This window comes from Cucurbita moschata, unplaced genomic scaffold, assembly GCF_002738365.1.
Source record: "Cucurbita moschata cultivar Rifu unplaced genomic scaffold, Cmos_1.0 Cmo_Scf00023, whole genome shotgun sequence".
In the NCBI taxonomy this organism is placed as follows: Eukaryota; Viridiplantae; Streptophyta; class Magnoliopsida; order Cucurbitales; family Cucurbitaceae; genus Cucurbita; species Cucurbita moschata.
This window is the reverse complement of record NW_019268539.1, coordinates 1,300,569-1,328,391: the sequence shown is the minus strand read 5'-3', so window position 1 is coordinate 1,328,391 and position 27,823 is coordinate 1,300,569. Positions and strand designations below refer to the sequence as shown.

The 27,823-nt window shown below is 36.9% G+C and overlaps 4 protein-coding genes and 1 non-coding gene across 5 annotated transcripts; 3 read left to right on the top strand and 2 right to left on the bottom strand.

The window, feature by feature from the left end:
* Window positions 1–2,773: 2,773 nt before the first annotated feature.
* Window positions 2,774–6,028, top strand: LOC111460169 (FT-interacting protein 1-like). Its single transcript, XM_023103298.1, has one exon. It carries the CDS (start codon window positions 2,792–2,794, stop codon window positions 5,861–5,863), a length of 3,072 nt encoding a protein of 1,023 aa, XP_022959066.1. The 5' UTR covers window positions 2,774–2,791; the 3' UTR covers window positions 5,864–6,028.
* A 427-nt stretch (window positions 6,029–6,455) lies between these two features.
* Window positions 6,456–6,527, top strand: TRNAE-UUC. Its single transcript has one exon. It is a non-coding gene; the product is annotated as a tRNA-Glu (tRNA).
* Window positions 6,528–7,002: 475 nt separating this feature from the next.
* LOC111460351 (AT-hook motif nuclear-localized protein 9-like) lies at window positions 7,003–10,673 on the bottom strand. The gene is made up of 5 exons (XM_023103585.1): window positions 9,435–10,673; window positions 8,166–8,233; window positions 7,953–8,084; window positions 7,544–7,705; window positions 7,003–7,431 (listed from the first exon to the last, which is right to left on the bottom strand). The coding sequence occupies exons 1-5, from the start codon at window positions 9,841–9,843 to the stop codon at window positions 7,201–7,203; spliced, it is 1,002 nt and encodes a 333-aa protein (XP_022959353.1). The 5' UTR covers window positions 9,844–10,673; the 3' UTR covers window positions 7,003–7,200.
* Window positions 10,674–17,510: 6,837 nt separating this feature from the next.
* LOC111460466 lies at window positions 17,511–21,461 on the bottom strand. Its single transcript, XM_023103738.1, has 3 exons — window positions 21,206–21,461; window positions 20,881–20,935; window positions 17,511–18,133 (listed from the first exon to the last, which is right to left on the bottom strand). Exons 1-3 carry the CDS (start codon window positions 21,386–21,388, stop codon window positions 17,757–17,759), a joined length of 615 nt encoding a protein of 204 aa, XP_022959506.1. The 5' UTR covers window positions 21,389–21,461; the 3' UTR covers window positions 17,511–17,756.
* Window positions 21,462–22,425: 964 nt separating this feature from the next.
* Window positions 22,426–27,546, top strand: LOC111460358. Its single transcript, XM_023103596.1, has 6 exons — window positions 22,426–22,783; window positions 23,442–24,157; window positions 25,336–25,394; window positions 25,770–25,898; window positions 26,793–26,928; window positions 27,006–27,546. Exons 2-6 carry the CDS (start codon window positions 23,453–23,455, stop codon window positions 27,318–27,320), a joined length of 1,344 nt encoding a protein of 447 aa, XP_022959364.1. The 5' UTR covers window positions 22,426–22,783; window positions 23,442–23,452; the 3' UTR covers window positions 27,321–27,546.
* Window positions 27,547–27,823: the final 277 nt, after the last annotated feature.

Below are 27,823 nucleotides of genomic sequence, written 5' to 3'. Positions count from 1 at the left end.
AAAAAAAAAAAAAAAAAAAGTCAACTATCGCATAAATACACTGTTGTAACTTAAAAGGAGAAGTTTTTTCCTTATTCGTCCATTTGTAACTAAAATGTAAGAACGTGCGTAGAACCATCATACTGTAAGGTCATCTCATCACCGTATTTAGAAATTTACATTGAATTGTCCTTATTTGTAATTGTTTACGAAGGTTCCACTAATTTTGACTTGAAATGAATGGTTCAACCATAAATAAATAAATAAATAAAATTATATATATATATATATATATATATATATATATATATATATATATATATAAATTTTATACTTTTGGCGTTTATAAGGTCAATTATTCGATTGGGAAAATAATTAATTCATAAAAAATAAAATTAAAATGTTTAAAATGCCAAATCACACAGATGAAGACAATAGAGTCAACGACGACCCCTGTAATTTTTCAAAATAAAATTAAAAAAAATAAAAATAAAAAAATAAAAACCTTTTTTAGGGGTTTTAAATTGGCACTAAATGAGCTTTTTTATTTATTTATTGAAATTAAATTACAGCTTGTTATTTTTTTTATTTTATTTTTTATATTTTATTAATTGATTTTTAATTAATATTTCATTGACTTGAGATTTTTGAAAAATCCTTTTTAATGACTAAACTTTAAATTTTGAAAATTACTTTATTTACTCCCAAAGTTTTAATAAGTCTCAATCATTAATATATTTTATAAAATCGGATGGGTCAAGTCATGTCGAATTAATTAATATTTAAAGCGTGATTAAATTACATATTTACTCCGTAAAATTTGATTATTCAACTTGCCTAGCTCGGAAATTTTGGGAAGTTTTGATTAGGTACTTTAACTGAACTTTAATTTAAATAAGTTTCTAATATTACTCAATATTGACGATAATCGATATATATTACTTCCGGTAGAGTTGGAGATTCAAATCTCATCCCCGTATTTGTTGTACTAAAGAATAACGTAAGAAAATAGAAGTGTTAAGCAACTTTTAGGTTTTTTATCGTTAATTCATAAGTGGAAAATTTTGTTTGCTTATGTGAACAAATCTATACACACCTAGAGCGTTGGTTAACTATATATGTTGCCAAGCGAGAATGCTACAAATGGTATTAGAGCCACAAGGAGCCAAATAACGGACAGTGTTACAAATGGTATTAGAGCCAAATAACGGGCGTTGGTTAACTCAATATTGACTTGGAATGTTACAAATGGTATTAGAGCCAAATAAGGGGCAGTATGCCAATGAGAACGCTGGCCTCCAGGGGAGTGAATTGTGAGGCCCCACATCTGTCAGAAAGAAGAATGAGGAAACAAAACATTCCTTATAAGGATGTAAAAGATCCAACATCGGTTAAAGAGAGGAACGAGAGGAATGAAGCATTCCTTATAAGGATATAGAAACCTCTCCCGAGTAGATGCATTGTAAATTCGTGAAGTTGAAGGCGATACGTAAAAAGTAAAAACTGACAATTTATGCTAGCGGTAAGCTTGAGCTATTACACCTAACCTCCAAATTTTCGATTACGAACTTTAAATTTAACGACAAAAGCATAGAGCGTTGTATTGAAATAAATTTGAAGGATTAAAATGAAAAGTTTAAAAGTTTTAGACATTATTGAAAATTAACCAAAAGAAATTTAAACATTATAAAAGGAAGAGAAATGAATAGTGAGGAAAGCAGCTGTTAGGCGCGAGAGGAAATCCAGTACGCAATTCCACCAATGGGTGATTTACACGTCATTTAACTTATACTAAAAATTCAATTATTTTTCTGAAAAGATACAAATACGAACGATATTGAAACTCAAGACAATTCAACTCTCTTTCGTACCTCTCTTTCCTCTCCGTCTTCTCTCCCAAAACATTCCCCTCCCAAACAGAGATGAACTTCAACTTGATTTTCATCCTCTTCATCTCTTTCCCTTGATCCTCTCGAAAAACTTCCATTAAAGCCAACCGGAGAGACTCTTCCACCTTCTTCTTTGACTCGGAACGTTTTCTTCTGACAACAGGGAAGGTGCGTTGTTTGCTCTTGTTCTATTGTTTAACTTCTTTTTTATCGGTGGTGGTGTGATTTTCTATCTAGTTGCTTGAAATAATTTCTGGATTTTCAAACTGGTTTAGTTTTATGTGTAGATTATGATGGTTTTTGTGAAATGGGTTCCTCCCTTGACTTTTTTTGTTGTATAAAGTAGCTATGGAAATGGTTCTTATGTCTAGTTGATTATTTTGGAGATGTTCTTGTTGGGGAATGGCTGGTTTGGGCTGCTGAATCTGGGTTTGAGGTGGGGAGGTATATTGCACGCCAAGTGTTTGTTAAAAGTCCAAGGAGAATTTAGAGAATGCTTGGTTTGTGAAGGAAATATGTTATGCGTCAAGATGCTTAAGAAGCTAAATTGATAGACTCCGCTTGGGGGAATTTCGTGGTTTTCTTTCTTGATTTGTTTTAGTTGGGAGAGAATTTGTGATGATTTTGCTTTGAAGGATTTTTCATCTCTCTTTTTGAAGATTCTGTATATACTTTTTCTACAATATTTGCATGTTTGATTCATTTTGGAATCTAAATGAATTCAATCCCTTTATTCCTTTGTTTGGATTTTGTGGATACTTTTATTTTGGTTCTACAGATCACATGGTTCCATTTGATTAAAGGAAACTTGAAAAGATAAAATTGAAGAAAGAAAACGAAGTTCGATATAGTAATGAAGCAAATACCTCGTTTCAGTTCCAGGTGAATTTTCTTGAACCAACTGTGTGGAAGTTGATCGTTGAATGGGTAGCCTCAAGCTAGGAGTGGATGTAGTGGGTGCTCATGATCTTATGCCAAAAGATGGGCAGGGCTCAGCCAATGCTTTTGTTGAGCTTCACTTTGACAATCAAAGAGTTCGTACCACCACTAAGGAGAAGGATCTCAATCCTATTTGGGATGAGAGCTTCTACTTCAACATATCAGATCCACAAAATCTGTCCAGACTTTCTCTAGAGGCCTTTGTCTTTTGTTATAACAGAGCCAGCAACAGCCCGAAGCCTTCCTGTCTCGGAAAAGTTCGTCTAACTGGGACCTCGTTTGTCTCGTATGCTGAGGCTGTTCTTTGTCATTATCCTCTCGAAAAACGAGGCATTTTCTCGCGAACTAAAGGAGAGCTTGGCCTTAAGGTCTATGTAACTGATGATCCTTCTAAAAAGCTTTCGAATTTACTTCCTGCAGTGGAATCTTCTGTAGAAAAGAATCCTTTTCTGGTTCCAATTGCATCTGAACACCAATCAACGACACAGAAAGTTCCAAACTTCGTAGCGAGTCTGTTTTCAAGCGATAAAACTGGATCGAGACAGACATTCCATCACCTTCCCAATGCAAAGCAGCCTACCCTGGAGCAACAGCAACAGCAGCAGCAGCAGATTGTACCACCAGCTGTGACCTATGGAGGATATGGTATGAGACCTGAGCCAATGGTTGCAAATACTGTTCAGGCATACCCAGGATCATCATTTAAATATAATGATTATTCAATTAGAGAGACAAGTCCTTACCTTGGTGGTGGGATGGTTGGTCGAGGTCGTGTCGCTCTTGGTAACAGACCTGCAAGTTCACATGAACTTGTAGAAAAGATGCAATATCTTTTCGTACGAGTCGTGAAAGCCCGTGATCTTCCTTCCAAGGATTTGACTGGAGGTTTAGATCCTTATGTTGAAGTGAAACTTGGGAACTTCAAGGGAACTACGAAGCATTTTGAAAAAAATTCAAATCCTGAATGGAATGAGGTATTTGCCTTCACAGGGATGACTGTGCAATCAACAGTGCTCGAAGTTACTCTTAAAGACAAAGATACCTTAAAAGATGATTATGTTGGGCGTTTGTACTTTGATCTTCATGAAGTTCCTACTCGAGTTCCACCCGAAAGTCCATTGGCTGCAGAATGGTATCGCCTCGAAGACAAGAGTAGATCGAAGAAAAAGGGAGAACTAATGCTTGCTGTATGGCATGGCACGCAAGCTGATGAGGCTTTTCCGGAGGCATGGCATTCTGATGCTATCTCTCCTACCGATGGTACTTCGATCATTCCAGCATTTACTCGCTCGAAAGTTTATCATTCACCGAGATTGTGGTATGTTCGTGTCAATGTTGTTGAAGCTCACGACTTGATTGTACAAGATAAGTCTCGTTTTCCTGATCCATATGTGAAGGTACAAATTGGCAGCCAATTTCTAAGAACAAAAACAGTGAAAACTCAAACAATGAATGCCTTGTGGAATGAAGATCTGATGTTTGTTGCTGCTGAGCCTTTCGAAGACCATTTGATCCTTTCTGTTGAAGACCATATTGGTCCCAACAAGGCTGAAACTCTAGGTATGGCTGTTATTCCACTGAATTCTATTGAAAAGCGTGTTGATCATCGAACTATCCGCAGCCGATGGTACAACCTTATGAAGTCTATGTCAGATGCTGTGGAAGCAGGGGAGGCAAATAAAGAGAAGGATAAGGAAAAGGCCAAGTTCCATAGTAGACTCCATCTTCGCATTTGCCTCGAGGGTGGATATCATGTGCTCGACGAGTCGACTCACTGTAGTAGTGACCTCAGACCCTCATGGAAGCAACTTTGGAAGCCAGCAATTGGTATATTGGAGCTTGGCATCCTGGGTGCTGATAAGCTTCATCCAATGAAAAATAGGAATGGAAAGGGTACAACTGATTCATTTTGTGTGGCGAAGTATGGTCAGAAATGGGTTCGAACTCGAACAATAATCGACAACTTAAGTCCAAAGTTCAATGAGCAGTACCACTGGGAGGTTTATGATCCTTCCACAGTCCTAACCGTTGGTCTTTTTGACAATGGCCATACTGGTGAATCCAACAGTAACAGGGACACAAAAATCGGGAAGATTCGGATCCGTATTTCGACTCTCGAAACTGGTCGCATATATACACATGTATATCCATTGCTTGTCCTTCACCCTTCTGGTGTCAAGAAGATGGGTGAGCTGCACCTTGCCCTGCGGTTCTTGTGCCCATCGCTTATGAATTTGATGCTCACGTATTCAAAGCCCCTATTGCCAAAAATGCATTACATTAGGCCCTTATCTGTGTCTCAACAGGAGTCACTCCGACTTCAGGCCGTCAACATCGTAGCTGCTCGGTTTAGCCGGGCTGAGCCTGCTCTTAGGAAGGAGGTAGTTGAGTACATGTCTGATGCAAATTCTCATCTTTGGAGCATGAGACGTAGCAAGGCCAACTTCTTCAGGATTGTATCGGTTTTTTCGGGATTAATAGCAGTGGGAAAATGGTTCGGAGAAGTGTGCTTGTGGAAAAACCGAATCACTACAGTGCTGGTTCATCTTCTCTTTTTGATGCTAGTTTGTTTTCCTGAGCTGATCCTTCCCACAATTTTCCTCTACATGTGTGTTATAGGAATTTGGAACTGGCGTTACCGCCCTCGGAACCCTCCACATATGGACACCAAACTCTCTTATGCAGACACAGTGCACCCCGATGAGCTTGACGAAGAATTCGACTCGTTTCCGACGAATCGTAGTCCAGACATCATTCGAATGAGGTACGATCGGATGAGATCTATAGCAGGAAAGATCCAAAGCGTGGTTGGGGATGTGGCTACTCAAGGAGAACGAATTCAAGCACTGTTAAACTGGCGAGATCCTCGTGCAACAGCCATATACATAATTTTTTGCTTCATTGCTGCTCTTGTGGTGTACGTAACGCCCTTCCAGATGCTGTCCCTTCTCACTGGTTTCTACGTTATGAGGCATCCTAGATTCAGGAATAGAACGCCATCAGTGCCTATGAACTTCTTCCGCAGGCTGCCTGCTAGGACTGATAGTATGTTATGAATTTGAACTGCTTGGCTTCTCTGCCAAGATCACAAGATTTTCTAGAAATGCTTGTTCATGGTGAAACTTGTAAATCTTTTTGTTATCTTCTTCATTTGGCATGTATTTGTGAAGGAAGTACTGTTAATGTAATCCTACATTATGTATGAAGTTCATACCCGTAAATAATGTCGTGAATTGACTTGAAATGCATACAGAATGACTCTCCTTCCGAATCTCCGGCGGATATGGCGCTGGAGATTGCGCCGGAAGCGTGCACGGTGCCGGACGACGCCTCTCACCCTCTCCCCTTCTTCTCCTCTCCCTTCGTGCTTACTGCCGTCGTCGCCGCACTTCTCTGACTGCATCAATCTGCCACCGATCGTTCCTCTGTCGCCCCGTCGTTCGACGCAGTCGAGGCCCGCCGGCGCCATTGTACGCGAGTTGTAGGAGGGACGAACGCCGGCGAAGAGAAACACGGGAGGAAGAAGATGACATTCTGATTCAACCCAACCCTAACACGCCCTGGACCTGACCACAAAAAAAATATATTTTGCAATTATTTTTCTCCAAAGTATTATAAATTAATAAATTACATAAGTTTTTCAACAATTCCGTTGTCGTCCAGCGGTTAGGATATCTGGCTTTCACCCAGGAGACCCGGGTTCGATTCCCGGCAACGGAAGTAATTTTTGCTTTTTCTTTTTTCCTTTCTTTTTCATTTAGTTGGTTATGAAATTATTTTCTTATTTATGATTATTTAAAAATAATAATTAGAGTGAAAATTCTTTGAAGAAAAAAAAACACTAATTCAATTAAATTATTTATTATCAATAATTTAAAACCTAAAAATAAGCTTCTTTTTAAATGTAAATTCCTAATAATAAAAAGTAGTTTATTATATGCTAATAAAAAAAAACAAAAAAAGAAGCCAAGTATTAGAATCCTAGGAAAAAACACGGCAAAAGAACTCGGGCACGAGCAGGTAATTACCGGAGCCATCAGGTGCTAAATTCGAATACTAAATCTCAAGTATCAAACATTACGATATTCCCGTAATTTTCAAGTACTTTCATTCTAAAACGACTCTTATTCGACTCTCCTCCGAGAGCCCAACCTAGACGAAAAGGAGGAACGTTATAGAAACAAACACCAAGGGAGATTTGAATCAGACACAATTTTTGTTTTCATTGGTTAACATGAAAAAAAAAAAAACATAAACTACAAATTAGAATGTCAATAATAATCTAACAAGACCAACATAATCCAAACTCAATCCCACTTAACCTACACATTTCACAAGTAATCTAACAAGACCAGTGTGAAAATTTACGACTAAACTTCACTCGCTCGCTCACTCACCCGCGCATCAGATCGATGTCGATATGGGCATTGCGCATGTCCAAAGACTGCGATGACGGCCACATACTAACCGAGGATGTCGATGTCAGATTCTGATTCTGTTGCACGTTTGCTATAGCAACTGCATGATCTACTGCCTGTTGATCCGAGTCAATCACGCCTTCAATAGCTTCCCTCTTCTTGTACTTCGACTTCGAACCACCCCACATGAAGCTCCCTACGATTACCTACAAATTCATGTTTCAATTCATCCGTAAAACTAGACGACTATTAGAGGAATTCGAGGACTCCGTGTGCAGTAGTTTGATTATAGTATTCCGACGTAAACCAAGAAGCTACCTGAACCGGGGTTGCTGCGATAAGTGCTCCTCCTACTCCGCCACCAACGACACGACCATCAGGGCTGGCAAGGGAGACACTCAGACCACCACTGCGGTTCCGAGAACCAACAGCTTCTCCAAGAGCATATGAGCCTGATAGACATATTATCTCAAAACGCCCCTACAGTTAATAAATGACGCTCGTCAAAGTTGCTATAGTAATACGATACGATTCAAACGAGAGAGGTGAGGAAAAAACGATCAATACCCTCCCCCTAGCGTCTAAATCTCACGATAGTCACCTAAGTTTCTTCACAACGAAACGTTACGAGCTCAAATAGTTGTCCCGTGATTACATTTTCTTCATAACAAGTCAAAGATCTACAGAGTGCTTAATCAACGACGTTAACACAGGTGATCAGACAAACCTCGTATGTGACGGTGCCTCCCGAACTCGAAGGCTGACGAAGTGTAACAGTAGAGACAGCACCATTTGCTGACAAGATGCAGACAACTCTCGGTCCCTGCTGCGAAAACGACGTAATTTTGGCAGCAATATCCTACATACACAATTCCCAGATGAAAATTATAGACATTTTGTCATAAATTAGCCATTGAAATAAACAGATGATTCAACATACTTCTCCTACTCCAATGGTGATAACATGTGGAGTAAAACCCATCCCAGCTGACCCAAAAAGTGTTTCACCTGCACAAAATTGGAACCCATTTGAGTTAATAAGCTTCCAAATCATTCGAGCTTGCACGAGAAGCTTGCACCGTTCCAAACAAGAGACCCAAGCCCACCGCTAGCAGATATTGTCCTCTTTGAGCTTTCCCCTAAATGTTTTAAAACGTGTCTATTAGGGAGATGTTTTCACACCCTTATAAGGAGTGATTCGTTCTCCTCCCCAACCGAGGTGGGATCTCACAATCCACCCCCTTCAGGGCCCAGTGTCCTCACTAGCACTCATTTCCTTCTCCTACCGATGTGGGACCCCCCAATCTACCCCCCTCAGGGCCCAGCGTCCTTACTGGCACACCACCTCTTGTCCACCTCCCTTCAGGGCTCAGCCTCCTCAGTGACACATCGCCCGGTGTCTAGCTCTGATACATTTGTAATAGCCCAAGCCCACCGCTAGCAGATATTGTCCTCTTTGGGTTTTCCCGTCCGAGCTTCCCCTCAAGGTTTTAAAACGTATCTGCTAGAGAGAGGTTTCCGCACCCTTATAAAGAATGTTTCATTCTCCTCCCAACCGAGGTGGGATCTCACAATCCACCCCCTTCATGGCCCAACGTTCTCACTGGCACTCATTTCTTTCTCCAATCGATGTGGGACCCCCCCAATTCACCCCCCTCAAGGCCCAGCGTCCTTGCTAGCACACCACCTTTTGTCTACCTCCCTTCAAGGCTTAGCCTCCTCAGTGACACATCGCCCAGTGTCTAGCTCTGATACATTTGTAACAGCCCAAGCCCACCACTAGTAGATATGGTCCTCTTTGGGCTTTCCCGTCCGGACTTCCCATCAAGGTTTGCTAGGGAGAGGTTTCCACACCCTTATAAAGAATGTTTCGTTCTCCCTCCCCAACCAATGTAGATCTCAAATCTAAACACGTTTAGGAAACTGTTCGAGGAACAAGTTCGATCATTGTAAGTTGCTAAACATAGCCACAACACATTATGCTTAGATCTACCTAGATGAAAGTTAAGGGACCAAATGAAAGTATAGCAATCTAGATAGATTTTAAGCCTAAAAGGGAAAGAACAAAGCTATAATTCAAACACAAACATAGAAATTGTTCATGAAAGACAATTTTCAAACATTGTATTAAACAAGTAAACAATCAAACCATTATTGCTACAAGAAATCTAATGTGATAAAGTGGCAAAAGGATTCAAGAAAAGCATACCAAGAGAAGCCAATTGTTGCTTCTTTCCCGAGCCAGGCGGGCGACCCCTTCCCCGCTTCGGTGAAGAACCTACAATGGCTGGATTCACAGCAGAAGGGGAAGGAGAAAGTGCCAAAGACACAGTCCCTTCAGTTCCATACTTGCGAGGCCGACCTCGCTTCCGTTTCACCGGTTCGCTACCCATCATTCCACCAGATTGAGCCCCAACATTGCCACCATAAGGTGAAAGGGCAGGGTTAGGGTCCATTGGCAACCCTGATCCAACATTGTTCCCACCAGTGTTGGTCTGAAATGCCACATTTGGGTTAGGAGAGGAACGCAACCCCTGTCCTCCGGAGCCAGAGTTACTCATTCCCCTCTGTATATAGAAAGATTGTGACCCAGAAAACGACGGATCCCGCCGATCCATGTAATTACTTCTTTGAAATCTCAACAAAAAAGGGTCAATGTTCTAATCGGAAGAACAAGAACAAGAACAGTAAGAACAGCTACAAGAATTTAAACTAACATGCATAAACTACAGAAACAGAGGAGAAAAGGGGAGAATCATAACAAAAGAGTAAAAGGGGGTTTGATTTAAAAGCTTGAGGGTGAAGACAAAGGGAACAGAGGACCTAATACCGGTCCACAACCATCAAAACGTTATCAAAAACCTTAAATATCAAGCATCTTTTCAGGAAAAAAGAAACGAAAAAGGGCTGAAAGTAAAAACCCAGAAACGAAAACCACTCAAATCCCACAAACTTTGAGAAATCTAAAGGAAAAAGCGGCAAAAACAGGACAGAGAATGAAAAGAACACTCTCAAGTTATTAAAAAACAACAAAAAGCAAAACACCCATTGAAGAACATGCAAAGAAGAAGACGAAGAACAGAGATTAGAGGAGAAAAACAGAGGGAGAAGGGTAATGTGGAAAAAAGAAAAAGGGTTTTGGATGAATACCCATTGAAGAACAGTAATTACTACAAAAACCCAGAAGGTAATAATTCAATACGGAATCGATGAGCACAAGTCCTTATCAGAATACACTTTTCAAGGCCAAGAACAACCTCTTTCACTCTGTTTTTTACTCTCTCTCTCTCTGTTCTTTGTGCTTGTGATTAACAGAGAAATGGTGGAAATGGGTTGATTTTGCTTTACGAAGAGGACGGAATTTTTAAGAAAAAGCAAATAAAATCGCTTAACAGAGAAAGCGGCTTTGATTTGTGGATAACACTTTCTTCTTCTTCTTCTTCTTCTTCTTCTCTTTCTCTCTGTTTTTATGTTTAAATTCAATTCATCCTTGCAGTGGATGACACGCGCTTCTGAGCGCGTTGTTAAAGAGCATGTGATGTGATTTGCTAATTATGAGATTCGCATGAGCACCAGCACATACTCACTCGCCCACTGATTTTTGGATTTTTTTTTTTTTTTTAAAATATGCTAAGCTGTAGAAAATATCAAAAAATACATTTTAAAATTTCCAAATATTTTTTAATTTTTAAAAAAATTCAAAATTTTCTCCACCATTCATTTTCATTTTTGGACAAAATTTTCAAAAATATTCTTCCATTTTCAAAATTTTATCCTTAAATTTTCAAAATTTTGACGGTTAAGACGTAAAAGCGTTTATGTTGGTCCTTTGATTATGGTTTGACTCGGTTACCAATAAGCTTGAACATCTCTTCCATTCTCGTGGTTTTGTTAAGCTCGGATTTATCCACTTATTGAAACTCCTTCTAATGACCTATGCATGACATTAATCCAATTTGAGGAAGAAATGAACTCTTTCCATTTTGTTTTAGGGCTTGTAGCAGATTCATGAATTGACGAAGAGGAACGAAGCAGCGAGAGGAAGTAGCTCGACTCGAAGAGGAGAGGGAGGTAAGTAGCTCGAGATCATTTCGAGGGGATCGGCTAGATCAAGACTAGGAGAGATGATCTCCAGAACGAGAAGAAATTGAATCCATACACTCGATCCATTGCTTCTACCCCTTCCCAATGCAGCCAGCCCGAGACCCAGACTCAAATTTCAGCCAATGTAGTTCAGATGCAGCCTAACGACTAAGTGAAGGTTGGGAGTGGGCTGCTCAGGTACGATCTAAAACGATCCCACATTCTAGAAAGAACCAGACAATGGGAAGCGGACTAGTCCCCGAAAAAGCCTTGCCAACTATAAGAAATAGTTGTGGCTCAAAATCAATTGTTCCTAGGTTTGAGCATAAATTCTCGTGGTTTTGTTTTGTTGTTTCTCTAAGAAACCCCCATAACATTGGAGATAATGTCACTTACTTACATACTCACGATCTTTCTCTTAATTAGCCAATGTGGGACGTGAATAATAAATGCATTTTTTTTTTTTTATTTTCCAAAGTTTAAGGGTTAATATTAATGATTTAAATTAAATAAATAAAATTATTATTCTAACCTTTTTATTTTCAATGATTATCATTCAAAACTTCTTCATTTGGCCATACTATGATGCCCAAATTAGAGTGGTTATGACCGTGTTGCCCTTAATTTATTACCCTAATTATGTTTTTCGGATTTAATTTTTTTATTAAAACTCATATTTTAAATACTTTTTATTGAAAAAAATAAAAAATATATAGTTTTTTTAATGTAAATTTTGTGTTAGCCATAATAATTTTTAAAATAATTATCATAACCAAAAATAGTATTTGACTATTTTTGTGTGTTGTTTTTTCATGTTTTTATTAAATTTAATGTTAATATTATACCTATTTAAATCTGTAATACTTTTAAATTAATTTTAATAAATAATTACAGGAATATAAAAATAAAAGTTTTTGTTTTTTAGTTATTTCTTGCAAGTTTGAATTCCCTCCTTTACATTTAAAATATTTGTTAAATATATATTTTAATTTTAATTTTTCTAGTATTTTGTGCTAAAAAAATTAATATCTATTATTTAAAATTTAAATTGTCAATTATTTAGAAATTACTAGCTTTTAGAATATAATTTAATTTTTTTAAAAAACTTAAAAGACTAAATTAAAAATTAAGAAGAAAAAACCTATATAACTTTATATATATTAAAAAATAATTTATTATCTATCGTAAGATCTTTTATTATGTAATAATAATTTTTTATAATTTATAAACCTATTTTATGAAATATGGTGACCAAATTGTTATGTATTAAAATTAAAAAAATTAAATTTTTAAAAATTAAAAGTAAATAGACAGATTACAAACTAATATTTAAAGATTAAATTGTAACCTTTTAGAAAATTTTAGGGGCAAAAGTGTCTTTTTAACCAAGAAAAAAAAATTAAATTATAAATTTAATCCCTAAATTTGTTTGTGTATATTTATGTCTAGCAAAGTGTCTAATAAAATTACTAAATTTAAAAAATATTTAATAAATTTTTCAATTTTACACCTACTTAAATTTTATAAAATTTAATTAATTTAGTAAATATAAAATTAGAATAGAATGTCTTACTAAATATAAATTAGAAAATTTAAATGCTTAGTATAAAGATAAATTCAAAAATTCAATAACTAAAATTTTGATTTAATTTTATATTAAATACTTTTAAATTTTTCATAAATCTAAAAATGAAAAAAAAAAGGATTTTTATAATGTGAGTGAGATATGAAAGAGTGTGAAATCACGCGCCATAAGAGCGCGTGAATGAAAGTGGTGAGGGAGTGGGGCCCAGCCACCGTGAGAAGCTGGGTTTGTTTGCATGTGACAGCCTTTTTTGAAAAAGAAAAATGAATTTTCCTCTCTCTCTCTCTCTCTCTCTCCCCACTGTGGGCCCCATCTTAAACTCACAATACTTAGAGTATAAAAAATATCTTTACGTTAGCATTGATAACCTCACCTACCCCCCCCCACACCACAAAACGTTTACATCACCCACCTTTTACACCCTTCTTTATTCCAAATTCATTCTCTTTCTTTCCCTCTTCTACTTAAACTTCTCTTTTTAAATAATTCTATTAGTTAATTTTTTTTTTTAGGTTATAAATAATAATAATAATTATTATTATAAATATTTAAGATAGCTCGAGTTTCGACCTATGCATATAACAGCCTAAGTCCACCACTACCAGATATTGTACTGTTTGAACTTTCTCTTTCGGGCTTCTCCTTAAGATTTTTAAAATGCATTTGCTAGGAAGAGGTTTTCGCTCTCGTTCCTCTCTCTAATCGATGTTGGGATTTCACAATGCACTTATCCCACAATCGTAGGTGCAATAATATAAAATAATTTTTTTTTTTCAAAATTAGAGATAAAATAAACATTTTTAAAAAATTAATAAATAGATTTTTGAAAGTTTAGAATAAAATTTTTATATATATATATAAATGTGAGATTGATTCTATTATATAATAAATAATTCGCCAGAAAAATAAGACACGGGTGGCCAACAAATTATGCTTTTCTGAAACCAACAAACAAGATCCATTAAAATATTATTAATTAAGTCAAAACGTTGACGTCACTTTTTCTTTTTAATTATTTTATCTTATTCTCACATGTGGCTTGTTTTATTTTATTTTATTTACGGTCCATTCAAATATTATTTTTGTCACGAACTATTTTATTTTTATTATTATCCGACTCAACTAATTAAAATATATATATTTAATCGACAGACTAGAAGATTCAAGAGAGCGTTATAATACATCTTCAAAAGCTAGCTAATGTATCAGTTGAAACAAAAATTTTTAATCGAAAAAATTATTTTAGTATATGAAAAAAAAATTTGAACCCAAAAATTTTTATTTTCTTATCAAGATTTTTTTTTCATTTTTATTTAATAGTTTTTATTGATAATCCGGAGTGAACTCTATTATGTTTGGAATATCTTTTCAGCGTATGTAAAGATATATAATATTAAGTTTAAAATCATGCTCAATACAAAAATCATGTGTTTTTTTAAACTTTTTTGGTGTTATTCTTTTTTTCATACGTGCTTTAGGTTTGAAGATAAACCGATTTATTGGATTAATTTTTATCAAGCTAATTTTGGAGTACGTCGTTCTCATATTTAAGAGAGACCATCATAGATTTCAAGTTTAATCTGAGTTATTTATTCTTATAACCAGCTCTTAGTTGGAATCATTCATTAAACTAGTTTTACTTGTGAAAGTTTGCAAGGATACTAAAAAGACCTCTGACTTTGTAAATATTAGAAAAGACACGAAAAAACTAATCCAGTATTGTTGGTGCTTATCAAATCTCTATAAATTTGTACGGTTTAAGGTAGATGTTCGAATCTCTCCAAGAGTAGAAGATGTTGTATTAGGTTTGATTTGTTAATTTCGACGAATCAACATCTATAAATTTGAATTTAAGGTTTAGGGTAAATGTTCAAATTCCTCAAAAAAAATTTATCGGGTTTAATTTTTTCGACTTTATCGAACCAACCTCTATAAATTTGGATTTAGGGTTTATGGTAAATGTTCGGATCCATCCAATAATCAAAAGATCAACTATAATGGGTTCGATTTATTAACTTTAACGAACCAACCTCCATAAATTTGAATTTTAAGTTCCTTTAAAAATTAAAAGATCAACGGTATTGAGTTTGATTTGTAAACTGTGACGAACTCGCCTATATAAATTTGGATTTAGGGTTTAGGGTCGAAATCCTTCCACACATTAGAAAATCAATTGTATTTTTCAGATTGAATTTAGGTTAGATCTTCGATTCGGTTCAAAAATTACAAGATTAATTATATTGGGTTTGATTGCGGACAAATTAATAAATTATATTTACATAATATTATAACCGATTAAATTATTTTCATGTTTATTATAAAAATAAAATAAAATAAAAATAACGTTTTGGTTATTTGTTGCACGTGTTTTTTAGGTGGGAAAACAAATGATTTTTTTTAAAATTTAATTTAATAAAATAAAATATTTATTATTTAATATTTTTAATGTCTTGAACAATATATTAATAAGTCTTGGTACTTGTAAATTTTAAATATGCATTTATTTATTTATTATTATTATTATTATTATTATATTATTTTTTTGCCCTTCATTAATTTTGGATAAGGAGTGTCCATTGTGGGGGCAAATTGGTACAGAGAGCCTTAATTTCAATTCGGATAGGGACGAAGAATGAATATAACGACCTTATTGTCTTAATAAAATAAAGACGACTGTAAATTATTTAACAAAAATAGATAATAATACGTATTTTTATCTCCTTAACTTAATACGTAAATATTTATGTGGTAAAAGTTATTGACCTAAAACATATATCGTCCCTTAGAAGGTAAGTGAACTCATACTCCATATTCATTCTGTCGCTCAACTTTGTGACTTCATTGGACTGTCGGTGAGTTTGCCTTCACCAACCGAACACAACATCTCCAGAATCTAAATTTGTTCAGCCACACATGTTGTTCGTGATCATTATGACACAACAACGTCGCATCTCATTGTCATCTTGGTTCCTAACGACACAACCCATGTATTGTGATGTCATCTCATGTCTCTAGATACATCAGTCATATTGGCTTGCTTGGACATATCCATTGAGAACTGACCCATGTGTCGATTATTTCATTGAGACATTTTAGAACATCTATCCATCTGGGTTCACTCGAGCATCAAATTCTCTCGTGTCTATACTAAACCATTTACGATATACGTTTCTGATAGTGGGCGTTTCACTCGAAAAGAAAAAAAAACGCTCGAAGACAATATTTAATAATAAAAATGCTTGCTATAAATGCATTTGTCCTCAAATTGATTTCAAAATATTTTCCTTTTAAATATGAAAGTATTTAAATTATTAAATGATAAAAGTTGTATATCATTTTGACAAATTTCCATTTTTTGTCTTTTCTTTTTATTTACAAAAATATACATTTTTCTTTATATCATCTAAATATTTTTTAAAATTTCAATTTAAGTATTGATAATATAAAATAAAATAAAATAATTGTGGCTATGAAATTTTTATTATAATTTCTATTTAGTCCTTGAATTTTAAATTATTAACCTTAAATTTTGAATTTAATTTCTATCACAACATTAGGTTTTAAAATGTTTTCTTTTGATTTAATCCATAAATTTCGAAGATTTTACGTTTGTTGTTTCTGTTTTAATCCTGATATTAACCTTCAGTTAATTAATTTTAATTGAGACAAAAAATTAACGACTAATTTAATTATGATTATAATAAAATTAATTAATAAAAAGGTAAGAAAAAAAAAATCAAATTTAATTGAGGATAAAAGTTGGGTATATATTTCAATGAGGTGGACATATTAACAAATTATAGATAAGGTCTCAATTTCAAACATTGATGAGGACATTGTTCATACTTTAAAGTTAGGTTTAATTTTTTGTTTTTTGTTTTTTGTTTTTTTAATTCCTATTATTTTCAAAACTTTCAAATATTTTATTTTGTATTTTTCTTCTTAGTATTTACATTTTTTTTAAAAAAAAGGAGAAATTATTTTAGTTGTTATTATTAATATTTAATGAACAAATTCTAAGCTATATTAAGTCTCTATTTAATAATTTAGTTAAAAAGATTATAATAGGATTTAAATTAATTAACCAATTAATACCTACCGTTTGAACTCCAATTTAACTTTGATCTGAGAATTTACACCGTTAGAGGGGGAATAGAACAGAACATTCCTGATAAGGATATGAAAATTTCTCACTAGCAGACGCGTTTTAAAATCTTAAGAGTGACATCGATACTCTTAAACCTGATGACTGACGGCGATACGTAACGGACTAAAACGGACAATATCTACTTACATAACAGAGCTAAAGTGGACAATATATACGAATAATATCTACTTATGTAACGAACTAAAGCGGATAATATATATAAATAATATCTACTAACAGTGTGTTTAGTCTGTTACAAATATCAGCGGTGGGCTTTAACAGTTACAAATGGTATCAGAGGTAGATACTACTAGGCAGTGTACTGGTAAGGACGCTAGCTCCAAAGAGGGGTCCTTATAAGAGTGAAACCTCTCTTTAGTCGCGTTTTAAAACTATGAGGCTGACGACGATACATAATGAATCAAAACAAGCAATATCTTCTAATTTGGACTTGAATAATATCTGCTGACTACATAAAATTATCAGGATTAATAAAATTTACAAATCTCAGGAATTGTCTCAACAGAGACCCCAAACCCCATCATCAGAGGTATTAGATAAAGGAAGCTCGTGTTAATATCTTCATACTTAAAAACTTCTACATTGTATAGTCACACTAGAAATAGAAGGAAGCTATTTCATCTATTGAATGCTCTTCTAAACTTACCATAACAAAGAAGATTTCCCCAGCATACTACTTTTCTAAGTGTTCCAGATCATGACTCTGATGAAACAATGGGATTTTTTTTCCGAAATTCTTCCTTTGTAACTCCATAATATACCGGTTCGGTACCTGTGAAGGCGATGAAGTTCCAGCCAAATGCCGATCCGCCAACAATATAGGTTCCAGATGTCTGGCCATCATTTGCTCCATGTTTTTCGGGGGCGTGACTTGAAGGGTGGTTACTTTCATAAGATTTTGTAGATGACTTGCCCCCCTGTTTACCATCATGGTGTTGCTCCCGGGATCGTTGATCTTGATTATCAACTGATAAGGACTGACCATCGAGCACGTTGCTAGTCTTTTCGATGTAAAGAGATTCTGAAGTTGTTGCCATCATCATTATATACATGTCCTGTAGAAGCTTTATTCCTGCAAGTTTCAGATGTTCAGACACATTTCCTTGAAAGTTAATTACAGTCATTGAATCAGCTCAGATAGAGAATTCCACATTCATTGGTCTTGTGGTAATTTCATGTGTCAACCAACGATTAATAGTTTGAGTCATGCATGAAGGCATGTGGGTCCAGCCAATTCAAAAATAGTTGTCCCCTTCTGTATAATCCCATGTGAAGAAATTTCTTCCCATATTTGGGATTTGATTTTGATAGAGGTGGCAGCAGAAAGGCTGAAAGCCAACAGAAAAGATGGTAGCAGATTCTAGGGGTCAATCAAGAAACCTTGAGCATAAATTCTACCATGTATTCTCACGCTTTCCAATTCACGGGTGTTGGAATGTAACAATCCAAGCCCACCGCTAGCAGATATTGTCCTCTTTGGGCTTCTTTCCCCTTAAGGTTTTTAAAACGCGTCTGCTAAGGAGAGGTTTCCACGCCCTTATAAAGAATGTTTTGTTTCCCTCTCCAATCGAGGTGGGATCTCACAATCCACCCCTCTTCGGGGCCCAGCGTCATCGCTGGCACTCGTTCCTCTCTCCAATCAATGTGGGATCTCACATGGAATCTCTAAATGTCGTTGTTTCTTGATTTTCATGCTAAACTGCAGATGATGATTGAGGCAATATTTTCTTCGCAAATTACCAAGCTAGAAACATCACGGAACCATCTAACTTCTGCAGGAAACAAGTCGAAGGAGATAGAACTGGAGTAGGGCAAGGGCTTAGCTCAAAAGCCAAGAGCTAAAGCTAAATGTTGGGTAAGAGGAGTGACAATATCATTGCTAGAGGGGTTGAACAGTTTGGTTGGATGAGTTAAAGTAATTCCAGAAAATAGAAGAGAAAACAAACGGAATCAATAGGGCTGGCCTGGAAATTTATCAACATTAGTAGGCAGATTTTAGGACATACAGGCATATTAGTCATTAGTTAAGGTTCTATCTTAGTCAACCTACCATCCACAAAGACTAAAGAGGAAGAGAAAAAAGTGGGTGTAAGATCACCCTCAACTTAGGCCGTTAAGAATTTAGAACAGTAAAATTCGCAAGCAAAATAATATAAAAGTTGTACACACACCAAAGGACCCCTTGTACATTCCGTCTTTTATAGGGAAGAGGAAGGAACTCCCTTGTGGGAAAATTTCTTAATGAAAAATTTATCCCCCGCACGCTATCTTTCTCCCAAGCCTCCGTATGTTTCATCCATAATGGAAATTCAGTTACTCTCCTCCGAAAACTGCAGGTAACTATCCACAAATCCAAGGACTAGATTCGGCTTGCAAAGTATCATCCATACAAGGGTATCACATCCATGCTCACCATGTATCATATCTGTACCTATTTCTAGGTATGTATCACTTGTCACACGTTTTGTTCTTGCTTGGTCCACACATACCCGTTGTCCCGTGCCTTGTGTCTAGGGTTTGTGGCTATCCTATGATCTCCTCCATCTCCCTTTTCTTAGCTATAAAAGAATCTATGCTTCATTTCAAAATAGTGTATGCTTCTTTGACCATATAAGTTCCTCTCATGGATAAACGCCAAATCCTTGTTAGACCCTTGGTGCTTGAGATCTGACGGAGGAAAGAGATAGAGAACTAGAGCCAATAGAAGAAAGAGACAAGGGGAGACAAACAAAGATTAACACAAGATATGAGAGGTTGAATATCAACATTGGCACAATGGCACATTGACACAAGGCCAATGGATGGAGCATGAGAAAACAGGAAGTCCAAGGGCACACAGGACATTCTTATTAAGCCCTTCACACCAAAGGGGGCTCATGCATATAGGCGACAACACAATGGAGTAATGCATGGGTGATCACCAATGGACTAAGGCACCAACACTTGTAAGCAGCATATGCGTAACCTCAAGGCAAGGGAGTCATATGGAGGCTGCACATACAAGAGACGTGCAGAGGACGGGTGCATGGAATGGGTAGATAGATCACTTGCACTTGCACGATGACATGTGCACACATTGAGGCAGGTTGGCTCGCACAAAACAACGAAGGTGTGTGTTAAAGGTGCCCTTTACAAGCAATGGATGACACCAAAGTAGTTGGTGCTCATCCACCATCCACGAAAAGAACCTCAATGGAGTGAAGCTCCATCAACCAACCTCAAAGGATGTTGTGCAATTTTGAAAAGAAATGTGGATTCTTATATAGTTAACAAAAGGAAGATGAAGTAGACCAAAAGATAGCCACAAACTCCATAAACCTAAAGACATGAGACAAGTGACATGTCTGGACCAAGCAAGAACAAGATTGCAAGACAAGTGACACATCTAGCAATCTTCACCCCTACATGACAAATGGTGAGCATGAATGGGGCACCGCTTGGGAGTAGTCCTTGGAGTAGTGTACAGTTACTTGCAGTTGTGAGAGGAGAACTGAATTCCAATTATCCACGAAACATGTGGAGACTTGGGAGAAAGATATATATAGCACATGGGTGGATGATTCTGGCATCAAGCAATTGTCGAGACATAAACGAATGAGTGTTCCCCTCCCAAAGGCTGGCCCAAAAAGGAGAGTGTTCTAATTGTCTAAGTTTAGGTGATTTTACACCCCCTTTATTCTCTTCCACGTTAGTTTGAAACTAGCTCCCAAGATACTCGCATTTCAAACAATATGAACATGCAAAAATGTTCCATTGAGGCAAAGTGTTAGAACACAATGAACGAACAAAAGCCACAAAGGAGAATCAAAATGCACTTACTTTCTCGAATTTCATTGGCTGCCTTGCAATTGCGAAACTCGGGAGTCTTCAAAACCTTCAAGAGAAAGTAGAAAACCCACAGCAAAATAGTCTCAAATACACTGCCAATGAGAAACTCGTCGAAACATAGAGAACGAACGAACTCACACTAAATTAGCAAAACCAAACTTCCCCAAAACAAACATTCCCCTAAATTTCAAGCTTCTAAACCGCCATTTTACCAGATGCAAAGAAAAACCCAGAAAATAGAGATCGAGAAATCGTTCAAAACTACCAGAGATTATAATCGATTAACCATGACATGGAAATTGATCTGGAATCATACCTCGAGAAAATGAGGACGAAGATCTCTAATAACAGCGCGCATCTTTGTATATTGGATATAAGCATTTCTGTCGAGTGGCCTCTTCTTGGGCTTGGGAGGAAGAGGAGGCAATGGCGGAGTGGGTTGAGATGGAGCTGTGCTTGGAGGAAGTGGCGCGGACTGTGGCGCTTTGATTTCCTCCATAACCTACAATTTCTCGACCTCGAATCCTGAATGAAGGGTTTTGGAGGAAGGAGAAAACAGCAAAGAAATACACGCTTAAATAATACCAAATATTATTGTTTAATCAAAATATAAAAAATAATTAATAAAAAAAATTAAAATACCTTTATCGTTAATATTTATTTAAAAAAATACCTATGAAATTTTATAAATATATATAGGCGGAAATGTCATTGATCCCCAGTAGAGTAAGCCATTGGTGTCGGGAGAAACATGGGAGTCTTAGCTCACGTATCGGTTTATCAAATCACCTCATAGGCAGGTAGTGAAGGCTCGTTTAGTAGATAACGAGCTATGACCGAGTTAGCTTTGTCTATGAAAAAAGAATCTATACGTATTGCAGCTATGAATCTCATAGAGAGTTCGATCTTAGGGGAAGAGGTGACTATCATTAGCAAAAGAATTACAAACGAGAGATCGAAGGGCTCTTAGAGGCATTCTCACGCCTTCAGCTTTGCTACTATCGTCCAACGGGTTTGCCTCGTTACGCATTGCAAGGACCTAGTGAACGTAGTTGATACGATAACAGTTCAAGTCTCAACTTTTCCAAGAACATTCTAGATAGTTTCAGTTGACTAACAATCCTCAATAGAACATCCTCGATATTCCCGGTTGGCTTAGCTATAGAGCTATATACTAGTTGTAAGATCATCATAAAGAGCCTAGCTTCATCGTTTTTTAACGGTTTAAATATCAATAGAGGCATCAAATTGATACTTGTATTTAGATCATACATTGCACGCCCAACATTTATTCCTACTATCATGCACGAGATAAAAAACCAAAATGGACCCGATCGTACGTTCGTTCGGGTCTTACTCATCTTCCATCACGCCCTTCAAGAAAGAATCTTAGCTCGATATTATTTCATTTAAATTATTGCAATCCACCAACCCCATGGCATGAATCACGTTGTATCTTTTGTTTAATCCGTTGGAAATTGAGAAGTAATGTGTAAAAATTAAAAGAAATTAGTGAAATCCTTTCCTCAAATTCTTACCCTTTTTGCAAATCCCCAATCCATCCTCCTCTGTTGTACATTTGTGTACAAAGCCGACAATCGAGGAACCAGCCGTTTCTAAACGAAACCTTGGATCGATGCGACGAAGAAATGGGCCTTCGAAGGAATTATCACCGCCCGAGTTCATTCCAGTGATGATTCGGGCCCTAAATTGGTCCCGCAAGTACGAGAACACCGTAATGGGTATCAATTGCTTCAAGAATGTTTGCTGCTAATTCTAAATTTTATATTCGCGTTAGAAAATAAAGAGTTAATTATGCGAAGCTCGTGGAATCTGAATGGTAGATGCTTATATCCATCGCTGAAATGGGTTTGACTGGCGTTGGGTGTGGCAGGTATACTTAATTCTTCCACTGTTCTCTGTTCTTTGTTGTTTTTCTCACCAGACAACGTTCTACACCTGTTGTAGTTTTGTCTCTTACTATTGAATAATAATTTGATTGTTTATTATTGTTGCTAATCCAAATGCTACTCTGTTCATAACTGTGGGAGGCTGCAATTTTTCTAACTTGGGAAATTTTTATCACTTGGATGTCATTGTCCCTCCATTTTTTGTCTGTCTTCACTCCTTCGAGCTTTGTTCTTTTTAGTTTTTTGATAGCTGAATGAGCAGTTTAGTGATGATTTATGGTTTCCCAGTTGTTCTTCTGTGATGGATCTCTTTCTTGCTGGCTTTAGGCTGCTGATTTTTATATGATTTTGTTCTTCTTTTGATTCAAAATTTAGGTTTCATTGGTTCATCTGAGTTTGTTTTTGCTAATTTGAGTGTTCTGGGAAGATTTGAAATCATTGATTTTCTTGTCCCCTTCTAGAATTCATGTTTTATACTCCATGTGTAATATTTTGAGTTCTTGATGCATTAGAGCCAGTTGAATTTCTTCACTTCCAGTTGTTCCTTTCACTAGAGATGGATATTATCCTGTTTTTTTAAGTTCTGCTGTTAAACGTTCATGTTGGAATGTATTTGATTCTGATAACTTCATGTGTTCCTAGCTTCGTTTCCTATGTCATTGGCCTGTTGTATTCCGGTCGCTGAAGGTGTTTACTGTATAGCATGTGCTCGTTGGTTGTGGTTGAAGTTTCTCTATAATGCTGGCCATGAAAGTGAAAACTGGAGCCCAGCCACGACCGAGGAATTCGAACCTATTCCTCGGTATTGTCGATTAATTCTATCGGTCTACGAAGATGATCTCCGGAACCCCCTATGGGCTCCTCCAGGTGGTTATGGTATTAATCCTGATTGGGTGCTACTACGAAAGGATTATGAAGAAACTCTCGGTCGTGTTTCGCCGTATATGATTTACCTCGATCATGATCACGGCGATGTAGTCTTGGGAGTTAGAGGACTTAATTTGGCAAAAGAAAGTGACTATGCAGTCCTGCTAGATAACAAACTTGGGCAGACTAAGTTTTGTGGTGGATATGTGCACAATGGTCTCTTGAAGGCAGCTATATGGATTTTTGAATCAGAATGTGAGGTATTAAGGGAACTGGTTGAGAATAATCCAGGTTACACCTTGACATTTGTTGGCCATTCCCTAGGGGCCGGAGTCGTGGCATTGTTGACGATAATCGCACTGCAGAAACAGGATAGATTGGGGAACATTCAGAGGAAGAGGCTCAGATGCTTCGCTATCGCTCCGCCTCGGTGTATGTCACTAAATTTGGCCGTGAGATACGCCGATGTGATCAACTCTGTAGTACTCCAGGTAGAGTCATCAAATATGGCCTGCAAACAAACTTGTTTTCTCTGAATGTTTATACTTCATAGGTTTAAGTTATTTGAGGCTTTATATTAAGCACAATTCGGTTTGGTTTGCAAGCTACATATTGAATCCATGCGTTATGTGGTTAAGTTCGGTCAAGACTATCTTTGATACCTTGTACTTAAGGGATTGCATCTATCAACTCTGTACTCCGTAACATATCATATTCGAAGCTTTTTGTAACGACCCAAGCCCACCGCTAGCAGATATTGTCCTCTTTGGACTTTTCCTTTTGGGCTTCCCCTCAAGGTTTTTAAAACGTGTCTGCTAGGGAGAGGTTTCCACACTCTTATAAATAATGTTTCTTTCTCCTCCCCAATCGTTGTGGGATCTCACAATCCACCTCCCTTCGGGGCCTAGCATCATCGCTGGCACTCGTTCCCTTCTCCAATCGATATGGGATGCCCCAATCCACCCCTTCAGGGTCTAGCGTCCTTGCTGGCACACTGCCTCGTGTCCACCTCCCCTTGGGGCTCAACCTCCTTGCTGGCATATCGTCTGGTGTCTGGCTCTGATACCATTTGTAACGGCCCAAGTCCACTGTTAGCAGATATTGTCCTCTTTAGGCTTTCCCTTTCGGGCTTCCCCTCAAGGTTTCTAAAACGTGTCTGCTAGGGAGAGGTTTCCACACTGTTATAAAGAATGTTTCGTTCTCCTCTCCAACCGATGTGGGATCTCATACTTTTCATCAAGAAAGGAAACACATCGATGTTGGAAATGCTTTCTGAAACTAACCAACATAGCTTTTCTGTTTTTTTACGAGAAACAATTTTATCGATCGGGCATGAAGCAACAGAATAATACTGATCATGTTCTTACCACTAAAATCAACAAATGGGAGAGTATAGCTACTTTCTATAAAGCTTTCAGAGAAGCAAAGCTCAGTGTTTGAAATTTCAGGACTATGGGCTGAAGATGCGTGAAATCCCACAACAGGCAGCACATTTCATATGCTTGATGATTAAGTTTGCATAATGCGTATTACTTCTGCACTATGCAGATGTAAGATGATCATATAGTTTTGCTGACTGTTCATTCTTTTGAAAGCAATGAATCTTCATTTGTTCTTTCCTCTTGGCATTAAGTAATTATACTAAATGTGCATTATTTTGATGTACCAGGATGATTTCTTACCTCGGACTACTACCGCTTTGGAAGACGTATTCAAGTCACTTGTCTGGTAAACATACAATCTAGCCTACCATCTCGAAGTTATGGACACATCTTTCATCTATGTTTCAACAAGCATGAACCGAACTAACTATAAAAAAGAACTTTAATTGTCCAATATGTGAGAATCCACATTGGTTGGGGAGGAGAACGAAACACCCTTTATAAGGGTGTGGAAACCTTTCCCTAGCAGAAGCGTAAGCCCGAAAGGGAAAGTCCAAAGAGGACAATATCTGCTAGTGGTGGACTTGGGTCGTTACAATATTAGGCTTTCTGACTAGGCATTTATCGAAGACATCTTTCTTGCAAGTGAACGAAACACTTTTTCACTTGTTATGTGCTGGATATTATGCATCATACTGATTGAGTATCCATATTTGAACAGCCTTCCATGTTTATTATGCGTGATGTGCTTGAAGGATACCTGCACAATGGAGGAGAAGATGCTTAAGGATCCACGACGTCTTTATGCTCCCGGGCGTCTGTATCACATTGTTGAGCGTAAACCGTTTAGGTATGAAAGGCTTTATTCAATCAATCCAAGCAGTTTATTGTTAACTAGTTAGGGAACTCTTAAGCTTGTTCGGTATGCAATTTGGATTCTCTTTTATGTTTCAGATTGGAAAATATTTGGTAATTTTGTTTTGAAAAATGTTTTTTTTGGACTCTATAATCCCAATAGTAGAAATTTTCAAACCAAGTTTTTTATGGCTCGTTTAAAGACTTATTAGACACAAAATTAAAAGTTTAGGGACTCGTTAGACACTTCTCGAATGTAAAGATTTGTTATTCACAAAATTGAAGGTTAATAGTCTTGTCAGACACTTTTTAATGTTCAAAAGATTTATTGATACAGATTGGTAAACCTTCCGATAAACCTAACGTTACTTGATCTAGTGCCATGGTAGTTGTTGCTTAGACGCAACTAGAAAGAAATTGGTAAATATTTGTGAGATCCCACATCGGTTGGAGAAAGAAACGAAACATTCCTTATAAAGGTATGAAACTTTCTCCTTAGTAGACACGTTTTAAAACCGTGAGGCGATACATAATGGGTCAAAGTGGATGATATCTGTTATAATGTTTGACGATGGATGCTTGACATACTTTTTGGCAGATTCTATTATGCTTGCTGTCTAAGATCTAGTCGAAAATTAGCTTAGAGTGCTTGAACTGTTACAGTGAGGTACACCTTTCGTATTCTTGTTATGGTTGTGATCGCATTAGATCTCTTGCTTCCATGGTCGTGGTTGAGTTTTGTGATTATTGTCCTGTTTAAGATGTTCGTCGACCGGAGCACCGTTTTTTTGTGTAATCTCTAGCGTATTGAAAGATCGCTCATCTTTCTCCGAGCTTTTGTCAATGGAGTAGTATCATTTTTACATAAAGGGATGTTATGAATTTGCAGGATAGGAAGATTTCCTCCAGAAGTAAAGACAGCAGTGCCTGTAGATAAGAGGTTTGAGCATTTAGTCCTTTCTTGCAACGCTACTTCAGACCATGCTATCATCTGGATAGAAAGAGAGTCTCAGAAGGCTCTTGATGTAAGTCACCCAATTATTTGTGATGATTCATACAAGTTAATGTGTTGAAAAAAGGTTATGTTTTTTCCTCTCCCCAGATCATGATGGAGAATGATAAAGCCTTAGAAATCCCAGTGCAGCAGAGGATGCAACGGCAGGCTTCGGTAGAACGAGGACACGGCGAAGAGTACAAGGCAGCTCTCGAGCGAGCTGCTGCGTTGGAAATCCCTGATGAAAACATACCAATCTCCTATGGAACATTCACTGAATTGGAAGAAGGTGAGAATTCTAGGCAATCAATCGAAGACGCGTCGGTTGCCTCATCGACAAAACGAAGGGATCGTTGGGATAAGTTCATAAAACGGTTTTTCGATGAGGATCAGTCGGGTCGAATGGTGTTCAAAAAATTATGAGGCTTACTGAATTCTCATGGGGAAGTAGGAACAACTGGAAGTACCATTCTTTTGAGTGTAAAAAGAGTAGAGATTTAGTAGATAGCTCATTTGTTTCAAAAATAGCTCAGCTCAGATAAGAGTATCCCTTTTTGGTTTGCTTCATTTAAGCAAAGGCCATACAGTCTAGAAATGACGTTGTGGTAAACTGGGATTTTATTTTATTATTTTATATTAGTGAATAGAATATTCTCTCCTGCTTTAGCTCGTTATGTATCATCGTCAGTCTCATGATTTTAAAACGCGTCTGCTAGAGAGAGATTTTCATATCCTTATTCATACCTTATAAGGAATGTTTTGTTCCTCTCTCCAATCGATGTGAGATCTCACAATCCACCCCCTTAAAGGCTAGCGTCCTCGCTGGCACACCACTCGATATCTGACTCTGATACCATTTTTCGATTTCTGTGTGTCATCCTTTTCCTCTCAATATTACATAATAAATGAAAGAAACAAATTTATAC

Bases quoted from the DNA above. Each gene is read 5' to 3' on its own strand.
- LOC111460169 (XM_023103298.1), top strand. From the start codon at position 2,792: ATGGGTAGCCTCAAGCTAGGAGTGGATGTAGTGGGTGCTCATGATCTT.
- LOC111460351 (XM_023103585.1), bottom strand. From the start codon at position 9,843: ATGGATCGGCGGGATCCGTCGTTTTCTGGGTCACAATCTTTCTATATA. The intron at 8,234-9,434 runs GTATGCTTTTCT...AATTTTGTGCAG, and splicing joins GCAACAATTGGCTTCTCTTG to GTGAAACACTTTTTGGGTCA. The intron at 7,706-7,952 runs GTTTGTCTGATC...TATTAACTGTAG, and splicing joins GAGGCACCGTCACATACGAG to GGGCGTTTTGAGATAATATG.
- LOC111460358 (XM_023103596.1), top strand. From the start codon at position 23,453: ATGTCATTGGCCTGTTGTATTCCGGTCGCTGAAGGTGTTTACTGTATA. The intron at 24,158-25,335 runs GTAGAGTCATCA...TTGATGTACCAG, and splicing joins TCAACTCTGTAGTACTCCAG to GATGATTTCTTACCTCGGAC. The intron at 25,395-25,769 runs GTAAACATACAA...ATATTTGAACAG, and splicing joins GTATTCAAGTCACTTGTCTG to CCTTCCATGTTTATTATGCG.
- LOC111460466 (XM_023103738.1), bottom strand. From the start codon at position 21,388: ATGGAGGAAATCAAAGCGCCACAGTCCGCGCCACTTCCTCCAAGCACA. The intron at 20,936-21,205 runs GTATGATTCCAG...TTTCTCTTGAAG, and splicing joins TTCGTCCTCATTTTCTCGAG to GTTTTGAAGACTCCCGAGTT. The intron at 18,134-20,880 runs GTAAGTGCATTT...TGAAACTTGCAG, and splicing joins AGCCAATGAAATTCGAGAAA to GAATAAAGCTTCTACAGGAC.